This window comes from Varanus komodoensis, unplaced genomic scaffold (assembly GCF_004798865.1).
Source record: "Varanus komodoensis strain SLA01 unplaced genomic scaffold, ASM479886v1 scaffold1, whole genome shotgun sequence".
Lineage (NCBI taxonomy): Eukaryota > Metazoa > Chordata > Lepidosauria > Squamata > Varanidae > Varanus > Varanus komodoensis.
In genome coordinates, this window is record NW_025335268.1 from 10,212,941 (window position 1) to 10,233,807 (window position 20,867).

Consider the following 20,867-nt stretch of genomic DNA (forward strand, 5'->3'; position numbering starts at 1 on the left):
ACAGTGATTCCCAACCCAGGGTATGCATGCCCCAGGAATATGAAGCAGGACATTGAGGGGTATGCAAGATAATCAAATGATGGTGGGAAAAGACTTGATACAAGTCAAAAGTTGTGAAACTAATTGAACATTATGGCAAAAGGTGGCACAAGTTCTTCTTCATTATTTAACCTCAAGAAAAGCCCTGTTGCCTCGCTTTGTTATTTGGCAAATGGCGGAGAGCCTCTCCATAAATAATGTGATGCAAAGGCACCACTGCAACGCACACGCTTGGCAGCCTGCCCCTCACCAGCTCGGCTTTCACTCTCCTCTGCTTTGCAAACTTTTGAGTGCTGCCGCACTGGTACCTGCACATATTAAGGGGACACCTCAGTAAGTCCTATGAGCAGTGCATGTTTTGAACGTAAATAGATGTGCACTGCCTGTCCATCGTATTATTCCCTTGCCTTTTAATCCCATTACAGGGCTATTATTTAGAATTGCAACATATAAATTTGAAATAACAGCAGCTATATTAATTACAAACATCTTGCTTGTGATATATATTCATATATATAATGTAATATGCATTAATTACAATCATAAGGCTACTGTGAAGGGTTTGGTTCATGGAAATGGGATGCCAAGGGGTGGACAAGTGAAAAAGGTTGGGAACCGCTGTCCTGGAAGGATGCTACCCCTGATTGATCAAAAAGCTTCTGACATAGAACGGGACCATTTCCTGGCTTAACTCCCAGCATGGGCTGTTCACAGGGCAACCAGGGCAAATTTTGCCTCCAAGCCAGTTATAAGCGAGAATGAATTTGGCCTCTTGCTCCATTCCCACTTATGCCCCTTGTGATTTTATTCTACATAAAACAATAACGTCCTGAAGGAAGTTAATTTTAGCATGGAAGGATAACCTGCTAAATGGTCAATGCTGACTCCCACCTGATCAAAGCACTATGGTTTGTGGCACTGAAAGTCTTATTATGGGTTGATAACTGGTAGCAGAGGGATAAGCACATGGTGGGAAAGGTCTTAGCATTTTGTATTTTGCCTTTTGATGTTTTTCGGTTTTCTATTCGGCTGTTTTATGCCTCCTCTTGAATGACTGCCAGTAGGATCGTGTGGTTTACAGCAGTACTCAAAAGTCTGCAGTAACTGGGGAGCGGTTACTTCTGGTTAAGTGGGTGCAGGATTGCAAATATAAAGTAAATGCACAACATTATCATTCAAGTGCTGAGATTTGAATTTATGTAAAAATTAAGATTCAACAGTTTGGAATCAGAACGGCTATCGTGTTTTCAGTGCGTGCTAAACTTCTTTTGTTTAGGCATACAACCATTGATCCACACCAACCTAAGATTCAAGGAAGCTTTTAAAAAGTCCCTGCATACACCTCACAGGTGGAAACCTCTTTAAACACAGGTGCAGCAAGAAAACATACCTGATAAGACATTCCTGTGGTTTGGGGAAAGTTGTAATTTGATGCTGAACAAGCAGCCCCACCACTAACTGGTTCTGTTTATCCTTTGCTTTCTGGTATCTGAACTGTTGCCAGATCTCACCCCAAGGCCAATTTCAAGCTTAAATGTAAAGCTTTCATCAATTCAACGGCTATTCAGCAAGTAGTTCAAAGGAAGGGTTTGAAAATTCCTGATTTTTGCCTGCTAAGACATTTTCCATTTGCTTAGACAGAAAGCCAATCCTGGCATGATGTCTGTCATTACACTGCTGATCATATGAAGTGATGCTAATTCTGGGTCTCTGGGGCACTCCTCTCCCTTTGTAGGAGCTATTTCAATGAAAGTAATGTCAGAGAAGGACATGGATGAACCGTCTCAGCAGGGAAGTGGGTTAGCCTTCAGGTACAGTTGTGTGAAGAATTCAGCCCGTCCAGCAGTCCTGATCTGCATCAGCCAGATTAACGTGAGGATCAGAGCATATTCTGCATCAGATTTCACACCTCTCTGGGTGTTGCATTGTAGTTTTCTGCTCAAAAACATCAAAATGCATTTAAATAACCACATTCTGGGATGCACATAAAAATAGATACCTGAAGATAAAATGCATTTAGAAGTGGAGATTTTTAAAGAACGCATGTTCGAAAATGTACATTTTTGTACCATTTGGGGTTAGGAAATTGTGGATAGGAGATAGAACTGACTTGTGAATAAACAAATGAACAAATCGAGCCATCCTTCCAAGTAGCCCATGGCTAGATACAACCCCTCAGATTCCAGCCCACAGGCTCCTTTGCTGATTTCTCCAGTCAATGATAGAACATAAGAGAGCATTTAAAGGCAGTTGCACCTTAAATGCCTTGCAAAAATACAGAGCTGCACTTTTGCAGGCCAAATGACTATTGCACTGGGACTTACTCCTGAGCAGACATGCTCAGAATTGAGCTGTGCTTTGCATCACTGGTCGGAAGATTTCCATATTGGTAAGAAACACATCACTTCTTGGCCCTGCAGTGCTGTAATGCAGCCTGCAAGACTCTCCCCAAACTGGAATCCAACCATGGGCCAAAGGGGGCTTAATATCCCTGGGCTGTCTTCACTGCCAGGCTTACAGTTTGGACTGATGGCCCTTGTGCCCGCCACCCTTGAGCAGAACCGCTCCTGTCCAAGCCCTGAATAAGCTCCATAGCTATGCATTCCTTGTGGCTGCACCATGTCTGCCCCATCACTCTGCACTTCACGCATGTACAGAGGCAGCTTTCAGATCCTCCTTGACCACCCACCTGGCAGGTAATGAACATAGTGACCAAGGAGGACATCCACCTGCATCATCTCTGAGTCTCATTCTCCAAGAATGACAAAGCCCAAGGCATAAGCCTGACCGTTCGCTCCCCATCCCCCCTGCCAGCATGGCTCCTTCCACCTTTAAGAACTGCAGAACAGTATTTTTGTTAAAATATATGCCTTCAGAATGCCTGTCTCTCATTTATTGATTGATTTAATGTCTATACTGCCCATTATTTCTCTGGAAAGTTTATAACAGTTCCAAGCAGGACCATAATAAAATAAAACAGCAATCTTTCCCATAATTGATCATTTTAAAATAGTATAAAATTTAGCAACTATTTAGCAACTAAAGCAGTATATAATAGAGAACTAACCAGTTAAAAACACCAGGCATGACTACTCCATCAAGCCATTTAACTGCCTGAGCACAAATGACTTCCTAACCCGGTGCTGAAAGGCTGACAAAATTGATGCCAGACAGCCTACAGTGAGGAGATGATTCCATACCTAAGGTGCCACCCCTAAGAAGGCCCTCCGCTTCACTGCTGTCCTTTGAGCCTTCCTTAGACGTGGCATGTGGAAGAAGGCTGCAGATGCTGATTGTGGCACGCAGGTGGATGGCAGCTGCCAGACATGTTTCATCAAGTACTGCAGTCCTAAGCTGTGTAAAGCTTAATACGCTAAAACCAGCAGCTTGAAGTGGGCTTGGAAGCACCAGTGAAATGGTCCAGAACTGATGTTTTATAGTGTCAACTGGCTAATGTATTTTGCACAAGTCACAGTTTCTGACAAGTCTTCAAGGACTGACCCACACAGAACACATTGCAGTAATCTAAGTTAGAGACTACCAGGATGTGGTTACTGAGACCAGGCTATCCCTGTCCAGAAAGAGGTGTAGCTGGGCCACCAGCCAAGAAGAAGCCACTCTGGTAGAAGCCACTCTGAGCCCCTGAGGCCACCTGAGACTCAGGCGACAAAGCTGATCAAGGAGGGCTCCCAAGCTATGAACCTGCTCCTTCGGGGGGGGGGGGGTGCAACCTTACCTAGAACGGGTTGAACACTCTCCATCCAGTCAAATAAAGCACCCACCAACTGCATCTCAACCTCGCCTGGGTTGAGCTTCCATTTGTTAGCCCCCATCCAGTCCATCCTTGCAGCCAGAGACTAGTTTAGCACATCCACAGCCTTGTGTGATGAAGATGAAAAGGAGAAGGAGAACTGCAGGCCATCGGCATACAAGGACATACATCATGCAGTCAGTACATTCAGAATCCAGGCGCTGATCCCAAATGAGGCCTGGCAACCACATTTGCAAGTCTTGAAACTATTCATAGTAAGCAAGCAAGCCACATGACTCGGTTGAAGGATTTAGCCCCTCTGTGTCATATTTAATGCATGAAATGGGGCAACCCAGTTGTTCAGTACCTTAGTAATTTTTAAAATATAGACCCTGACCCTAGATGAGGCCTGGCAACTATGTCTGAAAATCCTCAGGGCATCTATAGTGAGCAAGCCACACACATCAGACGAATGATTAAGCTCCTCTGTGTCATGTTTAATGCATGAAATGGGGAAACCAACTCAGATTTGAAAAACATGTTACCCTTTTCCCCATGCTCATGATAAACAACTCTTTATTCAGCTTTAATTAAAGGCTTCTTAAATCAGCCCACTAAGTGAAAACTACTGAAGCTACTTAGTAGCCTGTTCATTAACTTCATGAAATCCAAACATTTTCGTTTTGAAGTGCATGGTGACTTTAAAGGCTGAGCACACAAAAAGAAGCACAATTGGTGGCAGGATCCCAACCCCACCCAGTGTACAAGCAGAAAGCGCTTCTCCTCATGCAGCTCTTTCTAGTATTAGCTGCATGTGCCTCAAGTGTTACAGCTCAGAAGGACGCTGACCAAACGGAACTTTAAATATGGACTGGCCACTGAAGAACATTTTTAAAAGCAGAGAAATGTGGTGCTTTTTTTTTTGTAAAAAAAAAAAAAAAAGTGCCGGAACTCACGTCTTGGGGTCACACTTTTCCACTAAAAAAGATTTTCAATTCACCAACTTTTTTTGAGGTAAAGAGCTTATTTACGTTTCCACGTAGCCAGTCACTGTACCCACACATACACATAATGGTCGCCACCAGCAGTAAGCACTCAGCACGCAACCACATGACCAATCCCAAGCTGAGCAGCGTCCCAAGCCGAGCAGCACCCTCACAATCAGCGCGGACACACAAGCAGCCCACAAGCACTATTTTAATTATTTTTGCCGCTGCCCTGCTACACCTGACAGGGCGATTCAAAATCACTTGGAAAAATCCGTTGGAAAAATCCGTCAAAAAAAGGTGCCAGAACGCCGTTTCAGTGCGTTCTATGACAAAAAAAAGCCCTGGAGAAATGTATCCCCAAAAGACAAGAGAAAAGAGGCCCCCAATTTGCTTCAGATTTGCATGTGTCCATTTTATGTATAGATGTAAATTTAGAAATTATTATGATAATTTTAAAAGGATTACAGTATATCTTATTATAATGTAGAAGATTGTGACCATTCGACCTGTGGGCCTTACTCAGCCTGCTGTCCAAGTGTTCCTCATAGACAGCTTCCAGGTCCAGCTCCTGACATCCCTTCAACGAGGGTGCATCTTCAAACTAGAGGACTATCCTCTGGCAACCCCTCAAATAGAAGACTGGCCTTCTGTGAAAGAAAACTCATGAACACCCTATTTAAGCAGCACACAAAGCTGCTACTGCAAGGGAAAGTTAAAAGTCTCCAGATGCAACCAGGACACCAGCACTCGCTGCTTTGAATCTTTGCCCTTATAGTTGCTTAGCTCTGGGAACCCCTTTGAGATGATGTTCTTATTCTGGACAAGGGAAAGAGGCGATATAATTAAGGCCAAAGTGCCAATTGAAGAGTGACATTGAATATGGCTTTGCATTCAACATTCTTTTTATTTTTAATTTCAAATTAATTTCAAATCAGGACCATGGGAGATGGGGAAGATTGCTTAAGCAGGAATGTAGGCTCCTGATCAAAAGTCCACCCCCATCCCATTTGGGTGAAGTAGAGGAAGCTTTCCTCCCAGTACAAATAGCATCTGCTATGTACATTCATGTTAGGCTTTTAATACAGAGGGAGGAGATTTAAACTCTCCCTCTACGTCCACCATGGTTCTGATCCCACTCATGACTCACTGGAATAAATTTTGCATTTCCAAAAAAACCTCACTGAAAACAAAGATGTATTTAATGTCATGCTTAGTCTGGACCACTGAGCTCACTGAAGAGAAATAGGGAATCCATCTGGAAATCTTCAGGGCAGATCCCAAGTTATCACCGGCTCTTCCATCCGTTTTTGAATCTTCCAGTCCAAGGCACAACTAGAAAAGGAAGCCTATGATTCTGTCTTGAAAAACGGAAGCCAGGTTTCTCCTCCCCCCCCCCACCCCCCACTGACCACCTAAGAAATCTGCTAAATACATGATGAACAAATTGTGCAATCTGCTACATCTCAGCCGCTCAGCTGGAATTAATGAGGCTAGTCTATCAGTTTGATGGGAGTCGGAGAGATATAACAGAGGGCAGGTATTAACCCATCGCATTTACCAGGCAATTTATATGGCCAGCTATTCTTAGACCCGCATCCATTTATCATTTAGCAAGACTGTTATGCTTCTGTTCCTCCCCTCCTCAACCAAACGTGCTTCTGATTTCTCATAAGGGGATCAATCTTGCAACGACAGGGAAGATGGATGGGTGAAAGTGTACAGAAGGGGAAAAAACACAAATGGTACACAGCTTAGATTAGGTTGCAGGAAATACCACTTCTTAAGCAACGTTGGGGTTCTTTGAATTCTAGCTGTGCCAAATTGGCTTGAAAACTGGTAAGAAAAGAAATTACCCAGTAGGTTCAATTGTGTGCATTTCAGTTCTAAATTTACTTTCCCTTAGAAATGTAATAAATATTCTGATGGGCATAAATTGGTTAATGGTGCCAGAGATGCTGGACTTACATGTAAAAGCTTATCCTGGAATATTATTGCAGCTTCAACTCTTGCACTTGTTACAGGTATAAAGATGGTACACATTCTGTGGATAAAAGAAGATGTCATGATCTTTGTGTAGGTCATTGTTCATCTGTATTCAATTTGCTGGCATCATTTGGAGAGCATTTACAGCAACATTGTCTATAATACCCTTTCCTGTGAGCTCAGAGGTTGCATATTCTTTCAGTGAGTGCACATACATTTAGCAGCCAGAAAATCCCGATCGGGTCAGGGGTCATTCAGCAATAGTCTCTGGGTTGTGCCTTTGACTGTTAATATTCATAGAGTCACACTGATCAATCATTGCCCAAAACATCACTTTGTGGCCTTCCTCCAAGTCCGGAGATGCAGAGTCTCTTCTCGGTCAAGGACCAAATTCAATTCTGGAAAAGCTCTCAGAGATACTATTCCAGTGGTGGGCTGGGGAGACCCTTTGTGCAGGGCAAAGGGGGCAGAGTCCCCTTCCTCGCAATCTGCCCCACCAAACCTGCTTTCCATTGCTTGTCCCCCAGACTTGGTTTCCCTCCTTAGGATGCCATGTAAATTCTCTGCAAGCAGCAATGTAGCACTCTGTCTTTCTTCACTTCTTGCTTTGGGTAAGGGGAGCATTGGACATATGCAAAAAAGTTCATGTTCAGAACATTCCTCCAGGAAGTACTTTTTCCCCCTTTTCTTTTTGCTTTTGCTTGCTGGGCCAATACCTGCAAGGGAAAAAAGGCTTTTTCAGGGCAGAAGCAGGGCAGGCTTTCCTTCATCCGAACAAAAGCCTGGATTACTCATGAGTGCCCTCTGGTGGTGAGCTGGAGAGCAGACATGGATTGGTTCCTTCCTTCCTCTAGCTCATGGTTGTAGGGATGAAGGGGGCTCAGCACTCAGGTGATCACCCCATCTCTGTTACAGGATGCCACAGGACTGGAAGCGGTGCAGTGCCAAGGGACAAGGATGTCACAGGCAGTAACGAAAAGCAGCAGCAAGAGGGGTGCCTCTCTGTCCCACTGTGAATGTAAAGCTTCTGGGTGGATTAACTGTCTGAGAAGGAAAAGAAGGGAAAGGCAAGAAACAGAGAAAGGATGTGTTTAAAGATATGTGCCTTGGGTGATATTTTGGAAGCTTCTCAAATCCACAAAGTGCATGTAGCTTGCTTAACCCAATCCCCATGGCCATCAAAGGGAAGGGGGAGTCCTGTGATTGCTGCTTCCTTTGGAGCTCTTCACATGACCCCAGCTTGCCCACCAGACCATTCAGCTGTCTGGAAGTGAGTAACCTTCAGCTTTGCAAGCCATTTCAAAGAGCCAGTGTGGTGGCTAAGAGCATGGGACTGGGACTCAGACAACCTGGGTTCGAGTCCCCGCTTAGCCATGGAACCAACTGGGTGACTTTGGGCCAGTCACAGACTCTCAGCCCAACCTACCTCACAGGGTTGTTGTTGTGGGGATAAGATGGAGGAGGAGAATGCTGCAAGCTGCCTTGAGCTCTTTGCAGGAAAAAGGCAGGATATAAATCCATAAATAAATAAATAAATTTCTCCATGGTGATTGCCAAGTTCATTTTGTCTCAGTGGTGTTCTGTTGTTGTTGCCACTGCTTTTGCTGGGTTGAGCATACTATTCTGAAAGGCCAGGCTTTTTTCTTCTCAAGCTTAGCATGAAAAGGAGAGCTAGACATTAACAACAAAATCACAGTCTTTCATAAACTGCTGTTTGTGTGTTGCACTTTCTGGGCAGTGGCCAGACACAGATACCACCTCTGCTCAGATTCAAGTGTCTGCCAAAATGGTACCTGTAAGTCCTTTGTTCTTACTCTTTTTCTTTTACTGATGCTGCTATTTTTACAATGCAATCCTAGCCATTTATACTACTCAGAAGTAAGCTCTACTGCTTTCAATGGAGCTTACTCCCAGGTAAGTGTGCATAGGAGTCCAACCTTAAAATCTTGTACTGGCTGGAAGGAAATACCAGTCACAGTTTCATACTTTATTATTTATTTATGTTCAGACTTGTACATCTTTTCCATATTTAAAAAATAAATGTATGTTTTTTGAGAAGTGTGTTTGATGTGGTGTGTAACTTGGATGAACTGTGTTCTGCGGTGAGTGACTGTATCCTCTATCAAGCATTCCCTGCTGGTGTGTAAAGACAGAAATCTGAGAGAAGGGGAAAGGCTGGCTAGATTTGTTCTCTGTGTTTCAATGGCATCATGAAGGGAGCGCGTGCATTTTCTTTTCATCTTTTCCTGCTGATTCAGAAAGGAACCTATGAAGACAGAATTGGGGAGGGGTGGGGGGGAATAGATGTTACATTTATGGGTCATGTTTCTCTTACATGGAAAAAGTGTACTATTTTTAATTTTGGCTACAGTCCTGTGTATTCTTACCAGCTGATAAGAGCAATTATCAATTACCCATTGTAATTAATTGATCGTTCATCTCTTTTCCCCCCTCCCTCCCTCCTTTCCTTTTTGTCTTTATTTATTGATTTATTTATTTTGGAGGAGGGTAGGTGTGCTGGGAGGAATAGGCTATTGCACAAATAAATTGCAAGCACATACTCACCGTCCTGAGAATTTGCTAATGAGTAGGCACACACAGCATTTGCCAAAACTGCCTGAAAGCAGAGCTATCTAATACGACCAAGTGAGATCACCCACTAAGTGAAGAGTGGGAGAAAGAGCCATGATTAAGCTAAAGTAACATATTTCCAGTTTCTTCGTTCTCGGTGGACTGCTTCAGCACATGCTGAAAGGGTCATCAGGGTCAGTTTTGATCGGAGCATCCTTTCACTCTTTCTTCTCTTAATGTAGTCTAGGAGCAGCAGGGAGGGCATGTTGATGTTTACAGATGCTCATCTTTTTTATGTTTAAAATATTCATTGAAGGCTGTTAATTTATTTACTTACTTTGTTTGGAGTATTTTCATCCCCCTCCTCAGCCAAAGTGGTGCCAGGAGCAGCTTACACATAATTGGTAAAAGAAGGCAGCCGCTGCTGACTGCCTTGCTATCTAAAAAGATGCAGCATGCAAGAAAATGGGGAGGAGAGTTAGAGGCACATTCCTGGGGCTTCCAAGGGAGAATGCTAGTTGCAAACTGGTACAATTGGCTTCGCCTTGGCTGACCTACCTTGTCCACCCCACCAAGAAAGTCCATGGGCCACCACTGTTCGTAGATGGGACCAACAGCAAATTGTCCAGAATCCTCCCGGTGCAGCAACTTTTAGGTTGATGCTCTTACTGCCAGTAACTAAACCTTAGGAGAGGCATTTCAACCCTTAACTGTGGGGGAATTGCACAAAAGCTGTGGAAGCACCCAATTTTGGGTACTTAGGGGGTTAGGCTAGAGCTAGAAGGTGTCCTCCTGAGAAACCCCAGAGAACCAAAATTGAGCTTTTAGCATTTGTGACCCAGATATAATCTCATTTTCTAGTCTAGCAGTTTCTGAATTATTTAATGCTTTTCAAAAAAAAAAGGGTTTATTAAGCAGAAGCAAAGTAGCTGTGCATTTTAGAAATAAGTATATAAAAATTAGATCCCTTTCTTAAAATAAAGTAAAACTTCTCCCTTCTGCCTAATTAACTGGATATTTGAATCGTTCTGCCCCAAAATCCAGACAGAGAAACTTGACAGAGGTGAACAAAATTATGCATGGGGAAGATAAAGTGGGTACAGGGACATTTTTCTCCCTCTTTCTTAATACTAGAATCCAGGGTCATCCCATGAAACTGAATGGGGGGAAATGCAGGGCAGATAAAAGGAAATACTCATTCATGCCATACATGGCCAAACTATGAATTTCTTTATTATAAGAGTTGTTGTGATGGCCACCGACATGGGTCGCTTGAAAAAATAATTGGACGAAATTGCAGAGAGCAAGGCTATCGGTGGGAATGCTCTATGGATACAATGTGCAGTCGCTCCAGGATGCCATGTGTCTCTGTGCGCACAGAAATCTCTGTTGTATTCAGGTCTTATTTGCGTTTGGTTGGCCATTCTGTGAAGTGGACGCTGAACTTGATAGGTCTGTGATCTGATCCAGCTGCGTCTGTTTTCATGTTCTCTGCACAGAGACAGAGACAAGGATGGTGGCAGAGTGGAGGTGGAGCAGGACTAGTATGCTTGCCCCCTCTCTCCTTCCACCGAAACCCGAGTGATATAACTTTGCCTTCCTAAGTTTGCCATTGTTTTCACACAGTACAAGGTGCAGGCAAAGTGACAGTCCAGCAGGGTTAGAGTCGTGCCAAGACTGGTTTGAGAACAGTCCCCCAAAAGAGCATCCATGGGGAAAGATACCTGCAGCAAGAGCAGAAGGACTGCACATATTGTGGTGGCTACATGTACAATAAGCATTTGCAGCATTACAGCTGGGAGGTGGGAAAAATACTTGCTGTCGGGATGTGATTTTGGGTAGTATTGCCATGACCAGTGTGACAAGTGCTTTGGTTCTTATTACAATGTGTTAATTTGCTGCATATTCAGGGACTTCTTAGAGTAAAAGCAAAGTTAATTAGAGAATCGTACCAGTTTCTCTCTTCATTTGGGTTGCTACTCAGGCCAGTAATACCTTGTACTGATTGAATGGAATTAAAATGGCTAATGATATTCTACTGACTTATTTTACTTGAGCAGACCTTTGCAAGGATTATGTGGTAGAAGGCCAGTTCGAACATTTAAGTATTAACTTATAGATCAATTTACAAACTTACATATGGGGAACAAATGGCATCCTTATCTGGTAATGCCAACACAATTATGGTCATGCTGAATTGAACTCAGTAGGTCTTACATCCAAGTAAGCAAAGTTTGAAGTGCACTTTCTTGGGATGATTCCAGATATCTCACTGATTCAGAAAACCAGCTAGCAGCCATTTGTTCCTAGAAATTTTATGTCTCAACCTCGTGTGTGTGTGAGAGAGAGAGACAGAGACAGAGAAAGAGAGATCTGTCTGTGAATGGCCTCCAACTGGGTAGCTCTTGTGTCCCAAAACCATGCCATGCGATCAGGGACCAGTCAGGACATGGACTTATCTTCCACCTCTCCTTAGCTCCTCCCTTCCCTTCCAAGCCCTGCCTGTTCCCATGGTCTGTCTGGGAATCTGGGGGCTGTGGCCTTGAGAAAGTCTCGCCCTCCTCTGCCCCCTTGACTCCCACAGCCCATCTCCCAGTCATTGCCATCTTCATCTGATGAGTTCGGAAGCACATCAAGAGTAACTGTTTCCTCCACCTCCAACAACAGTAAAGTATGTCGGTGTACTCAGAATGTGTTTTTCTGAGCTGCACAAAGCTCTCTGGGAGTGTGGCTCCAATGTCTTCTTTTTCATATGGAATCTTCTCCTTTTGATAGCTTTGGGAAAATATGTAGCTCCTCCAGCATGTTCATTTACACCATAACTGCCGAAAACCCATCAGAAATTGAGGCTACTGAGCACTTCTGGCAACATTCCAAAGGACAATGCACCCGAGAATATACATAGCAAGTGCACTTTTTAAAACCACCCTTGTAAAAGGTTGCCATAGAGACCATTCCTTCATCTTCTTTCTCTTACTTCCAATCTACACCCTGGCATTAAGGGAGTCACAGAGGAAAAAGAGTCAGACCATGGATGATCCCTGGTGAACATACCCCAGGAAAATGGAAAGAAGCAAGCCATAGGCCAGGTTCAGGCAACATAAGGCATGGTGGGTTTTGCCATTGTTGGTCTATCATGTGACTATCAACATGTGAAGGTTGTTCATGGTCCATTTTTATATGCCTCGGGTCATTTGCTTTGACATGATGACGCTCTCCACTTTTGTGCAGCTGCTGAACTTACTGTTAATTACCTCTGAGGCTGTGCCCCAGATGAGCACTTGCAACTAGTGGTTTGTTTGGTACCAGGCTGTCTGCGGGCTGTTACAATCGCTCTCAGACTAAGGCTCAGCTGGCTGCATCGGAATCAAAGCTGCATTTGATGAGTGGCATCTCACCTATCAGAATCTGATAACTTTGCTTACTCCTTACAGATTCTGGCTGCAGATTATTGCATCCTGGAAAGCTGGATCAGAAGCCCTCATTGCTTTCGATAATGTGTCACTCAGCCTGGACTGCTACCTGACAAGTAAGTGAGCATGTGATTATCCTTTAATTTATGCTCTGTAACTATGCAATGGACTGCTCTTCTCTGGATGCTCACATATCCTTTTGGGGTAGACCAAGCCCTCCACTCATCATGAAAGGAAATGCAATTCACTTGGGTTTCCACGTCATGTGCAAAGTTGTCCTGAGATGAGAAAGCAAAGCAGGAGTATAGTTTACCCTCTGAATGTTCAGGACTGTGATTCCAGCTAACCAGAAGCAGTTTCTCTGTGGTTCTGAGCTGGCCAAGACATTGGGCTGAGAGTTGACCAAGACCTGGAATTTTCTGCAGTGGTGGGACCAGCTCCCATGCAAGGTTGGGGAAAAGCCCCCCAAAAATTTCCTGTCTCCTCACAAAGCACCACAGAGAAGGACTCTGAGTATAAGGGCTCTGAGAAGTGACCTGTTATCACTTTGTTCTGCTTATGTTTTTTTCTGGCCTAACAAGGTACAGAACGTATTCTGCAAAGTGCTCACCCTTTGTGCTTCCTTTCTCCATATTTCCCATCCCCATATTTTTCATTCATATTATGTGCCACACTAACAGCCAAACTAGCTGAAAAGTCATTCATGCAATTAGATTTGTGAATGGCTTTTAAAAAGAAAATGGGATGAACAGGGACCCCAATCCTGATGGGAAAGCGGCTTTAACTCTCTTCCCACTGCATTTCTAGTCCAGACTGGAGATCTACACCTGCTATTGGGATTAGTGGAAAATAAGCCATCATTTTCACCAATGGAAACTTTTCTTCTAATGCAAAGAGCAAGCGCAAAGGGCTGGGTTTGTTCCAGGACTGCACAGCATGTGGGACAGGAAGAGAGGAGAGAAATATAAAGCTTCTCTCCCCTACCAGAGATTTCTGCTCCTCTACCTACATCTATAGGGGCAATGAAGAAAATGCTCTCATGTGGGGATCAATCTAGGTAGTGGGGATATAGCAATGCAATATTCTACCAACATGTCCCTTTTACATTGAGGTTGAGTCCCAGGAATTGCTTATCTCCATCTGTATGGAGATTTACTCCACAGCCTGAAGCTCTCTAGCAAATGTAATTGGATTGCATTCTGAGTCTCTCAGACTGGCCAACTGACTGAAACCTTTCTGCTTCTGAAAGATCATTGTTCTAATGGAAACTGGTACTGTCATATATATTGTACTACAGTAAACATATTTGTAAAGCTGAAGAACTTCACCTCTACATAATTTTTTATAATGGGATACTTACAGCAGGGAGTGTAATGATGTGGATTTGTCTCATAGCCTTGATCTGGAACATTAGGACTAAGCTACATTTTCTTGCCCCTGAACCTCTGGACTCTGAGATTATTGATAATATACTGTGCACTGTTCCTCCTCTGCTGCAAGCACACTGTAACTTCTCTTGAGCTATTTTATAGCTACCCTCTATAACACACACCATCTCAAATCTATCCTTTTTTCCCAATGAGTTCCATTTGGTTGCACTTTTTCTACCCTAATGCCAAACTCCAGCAATCAGATATGGGCTCCCAGCATTAGAAGAGAATTGTCAAATAAATAAATAAATAAATAAATAAATATCTGTTGCATTGTAACTAAAGAAGAATTATACTCTGTCACTTTGCAAAGCTAAATATACCTGCTGCAACTAGACAATTAAGCAGCCGCTGCTGTAATTTTTCCGGTAATGCTGCAGTCCCCTCACCTTGTTGGCATCCTCTGTATTTTTTCCTCCCTCCCTCCCTCCCCACCTCCCTCCCTCTTGTTCTCCCCCACCATTTGTTTTTGATCCCAGAGCAGCAATGAACACTGGCCTGCCTTTCCTTTTAATGTCATCATACGTTATGGTCGCACTCCCTTGGCCCGGTTTGAGCCACCACCAGCTGTTGTTCTCCTTATTTTGCCAGGCCAACACATCATTGCTGCACAGTTACAAACCAGACTGATTTTGTTTTCCAGTCAATGAAGAGAAGACATCTCGAGACAGCAGTCCGGACGCAGGCAATCTGTTCACCGAAAGAGGCAGGTGGGAAGAAACATTTGCAGAAATGCCAACACAAGATGCTGCACCAGTCAGCCTTGGAGGTAGGAAGAGGTTTCTTCCTGGCAATGATTTCAGATGGTTGAACTCTTTACAGGAGTGCAGGATCCCATTAAACACAGTAGAATATACTAAGATATTGCTAATCAGGTGAGGAAAATATACAGAGGGGGTTTTTCTGTCTCACAAGACAGACCAAAAATGGACTCGTTTGGGCTGTATCCTTTTTGTTTATTTGGGGAGTTAGGCTAAGGCCCTTCACAAACCAAGAGTAACACCATTTTGAAAAGCAAGGGAATTTTTTCAAAAGGTTCCTGAGCATTGTGGGAAAGCAAACTGAAACACTGGGTGGGTTCGCATATCACAACCATGAACTGGGGCAATAAGCCTTGCTGATTATCATGTTCATAGTGAGTTTTTTATTCCTGCCCTATGGTGAAATCCTCCAGCCGCACCCCAGGGACTCTGTAGCAGGACCAGGACATATTTCCTTCCTGCGGTACCAGGGAGCCATTTTTGGCTTCCCATAACATTTTTGCACTTTAACTCTTTTTGTGGTGGCTAGTTCCCATTTCATAATCCCTGTTCTGACAGCCTCCGACAGCATCGTTAGAGGTGCCTGTATATGACCGAATCAAAACAAAAAGCAAACAAAAATACTCTATCAAAAACTCTCTTAAATAGGCCAGAGTTTTCAAGGCTAACTGTCCAAACTCTGTTTCCTGAAATGGACTTAATCTCTGGAAAAGAGCAAAAAGTGCCTCACTCTGTGGGCACTCAGGGTAAAAGAAAAGTAGATGATCTTGCTACAGAAGTTGTATACATCTCGCCATGCCATTTCTGCAAACAAAGAACACTCTCGACTGCTTTCTCTTGACAGGCTGAATTTTGGGCAATGTCCATGGTTGACGCTTGTTGTAGCTTGACAGCAAATTCCCCCAGGACATTCCTGAAAATTCCTTCAGGACTTCAAATCCCTGCACTTGCACAAGTGTGAACATCCACAGTTTCAGTTACAATAATGACAATATAAACCTATTTGTGGACATCTTGTGCAAAAAAAGAATTTTTATAAAAAGATCTGACAGCCCCTCCATGGTGCCACTTGAGGGACAGCTGGCACTCAGAATCTCAGGAATTTTTGCCACTCATGAGTCACTGGGCTTTACCCATGGTGGGACTGGTCATCTGGGTTTGGATGACACAACAAACCACCATGAGTAAAAGAAATTCTACAATAGCCCATGGATTCTTGGGGTGGCTTGTCCAAAGAAAACAACCCACCATGGGTAAAGTGGATTAGGCTGAGATGACACAACAACCAACCATGGGAACGTAAGAAGAGTACTGATGAATCAGACCAAAGGTCCACCTAGTCCAGCATTCTGCTTGCACAGGGGCTAATCAGCTGCCTACAGAATTCCATAAGTAGGAAGGAATGCAAGACGTCCCTTCTCCCCAAGTTCCCAGCGAGTGATGTACAGAGGGGCACTGCCTCCAATACTGGATTTACTGCTCATGGAAAAGCTTGCTGCCCAGGATGAGTTGTTCTGTTGTGCAAACCAAGTCACTATGGGAAAGTCATAGTAAATCAAATTACAGTATTTCTGCTTTAACTCATCCGATCTGTCATGGGTTTGAAAGACATTTCTCCAAGGGCAGTAACAATACTCATTTTAAAATATCCAACTAGTTTTCTGTTTGTATGATTTTACTGGGGAAGGAAGATGTGGGTTTGGCCTGGTTCACCTTCATCAAAATTATGTTTACTATAAAGTGCATATACTTTCCAAGACATAGGAAGGTGAACTATTTGTTACCCTCCAGGCAACAACTATCAGCACTAGCCTGCACAGCCAGTGATAAGGGATGATGGAAATTGTAGTCCCAAACATCTGGAGGGCCACACATTGCCTGCCTCCACTATAGACAGAGTGGTGGTAGATATAGCGAGGGAGATTCTGAACTAAGCAGGGGATTCAAAGAAAACTAAAGATCACCCTGTGCAATGTTAAGTGGAGAATGGAAGCCCTGTGTAAACAGAGCTGTGTATCCTCTCTGCATCTCGCTCTGAACTTCAAGGAGCTCTCCATGGTACTGAAACAATCCTGCAGATGCTGAATGCACACAGAACTCCACTGACACAGAAGCCACCAGGCAGTTCTCTGAGTCTCCACCTGTGAAAGCCCAAACACTCAAGGTGAGCTCCCAGGACTGTCCCTAGTTATTTGCGTCTACCTGGTGTAGTTCATCCAGATTTACTGATAAGACAAAGCTGCTCTCTTTCTCTCTAACAATGTGGGGCAGACAAATATGGAGATAATGGCTTTCTGTAAGCAGTCAATCTGGCTGGAATTTACAGCTGTCAGACTAGGGAATTCACTCTGGATTAAGGAGAAGATTGAATGCTACCAGTGTATTGATATCATAATTTATATGTTGAATAGTTTCCCCTGAGGAAGAACATTCGGAATTGAAACGCGTTGGGAAATTTGGAAAACAACCTATTTGGCCTTCTTTTCATTCTGCTTGTATGGTGCAGTCCATCCTCTGCTTGTAGCAGTATCATTATCCACTGTGCATTTGAACCTTTCCCAGAAAAAGTTGGCTTGGCTTATGTGACAGCACCTCCAAAACAAATCCATCTGGGTATTTTTAGGGACAGTTTGCAGCCCCAGTGGTGATGTTAGTGATTTTTTTTTTTTTTTTTGATACTGTGATGTAACCTCTGAAAGGAACTGATGGCTGAAGATACAAGTGATTTGCTTCCCATAATGAGCAAGCCTGCTATTGTCAGGCTGCATGCTATGTCTTCTTCAAAAATAGACATCTCATATCTGGAGAAATGTATTAATACTATGATGAATGCTGTAAATATAGATATTACTGCATTGGGTGCTAATTTCATTAGTTAGAGTGTTTGTACAGCACTTTTGAGATCAAGCAGAAAGTGCCTCTGGAAAGCTGTTCTACAAATCAGTTGCAGTAGCTCTGACAAGAAGGAAAGTTTGTGGTGCTATGCTTGACTTTCTAACATTAGCGCATGATTGCTGTACATCTTGCACAGAGGGAGTTTTATAATATGTCCTGTGTAAAACATGCCTAGGGCAGCATGAAAGCTTCCACTCGAAGTTCCATTCCCCAGCACAAGAGTGATAAAGCGGATCTACGCATTATGTCCTGCCTAAGTGCTCACATTTATTTACATTTACTGCACCAAGCATCGGGGAGACAGAGTGAGAGAGGAGCACAGGCTACCTTGAAAGACTCCTGAAGAGGGAACTTGAGTGTTTTGAGACAAGGCTTTTCCACATATGCAGCTTTGAGTCAGCCCTTACCCACAAAGGCTGAAGCTACTATTCTCAGAAAACCTCAAAAGAACTGACGCTGAATAGATAAGGAAAAATAAATGTAACTTGAATGTCAAGGACATGTTTTGTAAGGATCATAGTTTTATTTATGCTTGCTTTCCATTAAGCCAGACTTATAGAGTGATGAGAGTCCGTGCTGTTTGATGGTCTGTGCTAAGAATATAAGACCCCTACTGCTCTAATAGGGGCCACCAAGCCCAGCCTTCTGTTCCCCTGGTCCTGGGGAACCCAGAAGCTGAACACAAATGCCACAGTGACCTCCCACCCATCTTCCCCAGTAACTAGTGTACATAGGCATACTGTCTCTGATCCAGAGGCAATGTATATTCATCAGAATGAATAGCCATTGAGAGCCTTATCCTACTTGAATTTATCCAGTCTCCTTTTAAAGCCATCCAAATTGGTGGCCATTGCTACACTTTGTGGAATTGAATTCCATAGCTTAACTATGTACTCTATTAAAAAAGTCCTTCCTTTTATCTGTCCTGAATCTCCCACCAATCAACTTCATGGGATAACCCCAAACCCTAATATTATGAGACACAGAGAAAAATGTTTCCCTAGCCACCTTCTCCACACCATGCATACCGTATACTTCTGTCATGTCACCTCTTTTCTAAGCTAAACAATCCCAGTTACTGGAACCTTTCCACATGCAGCAGTTGCTCCAGCCTGTTGATCATTTTAAATGCTCCGTTCTGCACTTTTTCCAACCCTGCAGTATCCTTTTTAGGTGCCATGCCTAGAAATGTACACAATATTGTAAGCATCACTGCACTCTAGGTGTGTAAAAGAAGCATATTATATTGGTCGTATAATTTGCAAAAGTGGTTTGGACCTAATGTCCTAAAAAGCTTAAGAGCTGAAGAAGCATCATCTCCTCCGTGAACCAGCCCAGATACTTAGGCTGACCTCTAAAGCACTGCTCTAAATTCCCCTACTGTCTCAGGAGAGGCACATGGTGCTCAGTCGTCTCAGTTCCCTCCCCAGGGAGTTTCACCTGGTGCTGTCTCTGCTTTCTTTTCAGTGTCTAGTGGGCCTTCTGTTTGCCCAGGTCTTTCAGGCACATTATTTTTCTTTTGCTTTCTTATATGCTGCACGTTCATCCACTGTGTCTGTGACACATGTTATATTTCATCGATATTTATTGAATGCTACTAGGAAAGGTGGCATTCTTGCAAATCATTCTGGGAGCTTTGTCTGAAGAGTAGTAAATAATTTCTACATAAATACTTTCACTGAAGCTCAACTGGCATTTTTCTGCTTTGTCTTCTTTGTTGATGCATTGTGCTATGGATAAGTAATTAGGCTGCACTGGGGAAGTAAATACCTGATTATTTTGTGCTCGAGAACTGATCTGTCTCTCTGTTGTCCCTCTTAGCTTTATTTTCAAACTGGAGGCAGACAGCTCCTGCAGAGTTGCAGTGGAATCAGATTTTTCCCCTCAGCTGGAATGCAAGACTGTCACTTCTGTGATGAGGGACATGTGGTCATCAGGGACTGGAACAGAAATCCCACAAATAAGTGAAAGTGCCCCATGGCACATTTATGTGGCAACCAGCCGGGCTATAGACCAAGGCTCTGATTTCTCTGATTGGGTACCTGAACAACTGCATGCATTCATTAACAGCCTTTGAAACAGCAGCTCTTCCACTGTGAGTTTTTTTTGGGGGGTGGGGGAGGGTTGCCAATAATGTATTTCTCCCACAACTTCTTTCCCATCGGCTCCCATCCTATGCATAAATCCCCTTGTTGCATTGCCAGTGGTATTGCTTAAGAAACCTAATGTTTGTCATGTGCTTTCTTTTGTGAAGCACGTTCCAATATTTGCAAGATTAGTCCCATTTGGGCGTGCTGTTCGTGTGGCGAATGAATGCACATGGAGTGTGCTGTCTGCACATGGAACATTTCAGTTGATGCTGGGTTTGCAGTCCCTGAGGGGTTTCACACAACCCTGACTACACAATCAAGAGCAGAGAGGCTCTGCCATTCCCAACGGCACACACATATTTGGACTCTACACTCACTACACAAACACCTTCAGAGTAGAGAGGCTATTTATGCATTACCAAAAAAGAGCACAACGGACAACACAGATTGCAATAGACTCTGCATCTCCTAATATAGATATTCACAGAAAAGTTAGGAAAAAGTACTCTCATGTCAGAGTGAGTGGGCTTCCTGCTGGCAGTCTGGTTGCAAACTGCTGATGAGCAACTTCGAGACCCCCACTGTTCTCTTTTAATAGGACTCTTGGTCTCTAAATTGGAGTTGCACTAGACAATCCTTCCTATTGTTGTTGTTGTTAGTTGCAAAGTAGTTAGTTGCGACTCATTGCGACCCCATGGAAAACATTCCATGAGCCAGTGTGGTGCAGTGGTTAAGAGCATGGGACTGGGACTCAGACGATCTGGGTTCTAGTCCCCGTTCAGCCATGGAGCCAACTGGGTGACTTTGGGCCAGTCACAGACTCTCAGCCCAACCTACCTCACAGGGTTGTTGTGGGGATAAGATGGAGGAGGAGAATGATGTAAGCTGCCTTGAGCCCTTTGTAGGAAAAAGGCAGGATATAAATCGAAAAATAAATAAATAAAC

General features: G+C 43.6%; 1 protein-coding gene across 1 annotated transcript in view; it reads left to right on the forward strand.

The window, feature by feature from the left end:
- Positions 1-20,867, forward strand: part of ALK (ALK receptor tyrosine kinase) — a 146,981-nt gene that overhangs the window by 41,224 nt on the left and 84,890 nt on the right. The window contains exons 5-6 of the mRNA XM_044438852.1: positions 12,768-12,862; positions 14,820-14,945. Coding sequence (XP_044294787.1) covers positions 12,768-12,862; positions 14,820-14,945 — 221 coding nt within the window. The remainder of the gene's footprint in view (positions 1-12,767; positions 12,863-14,819; positions 14,946-20,867) is intronic.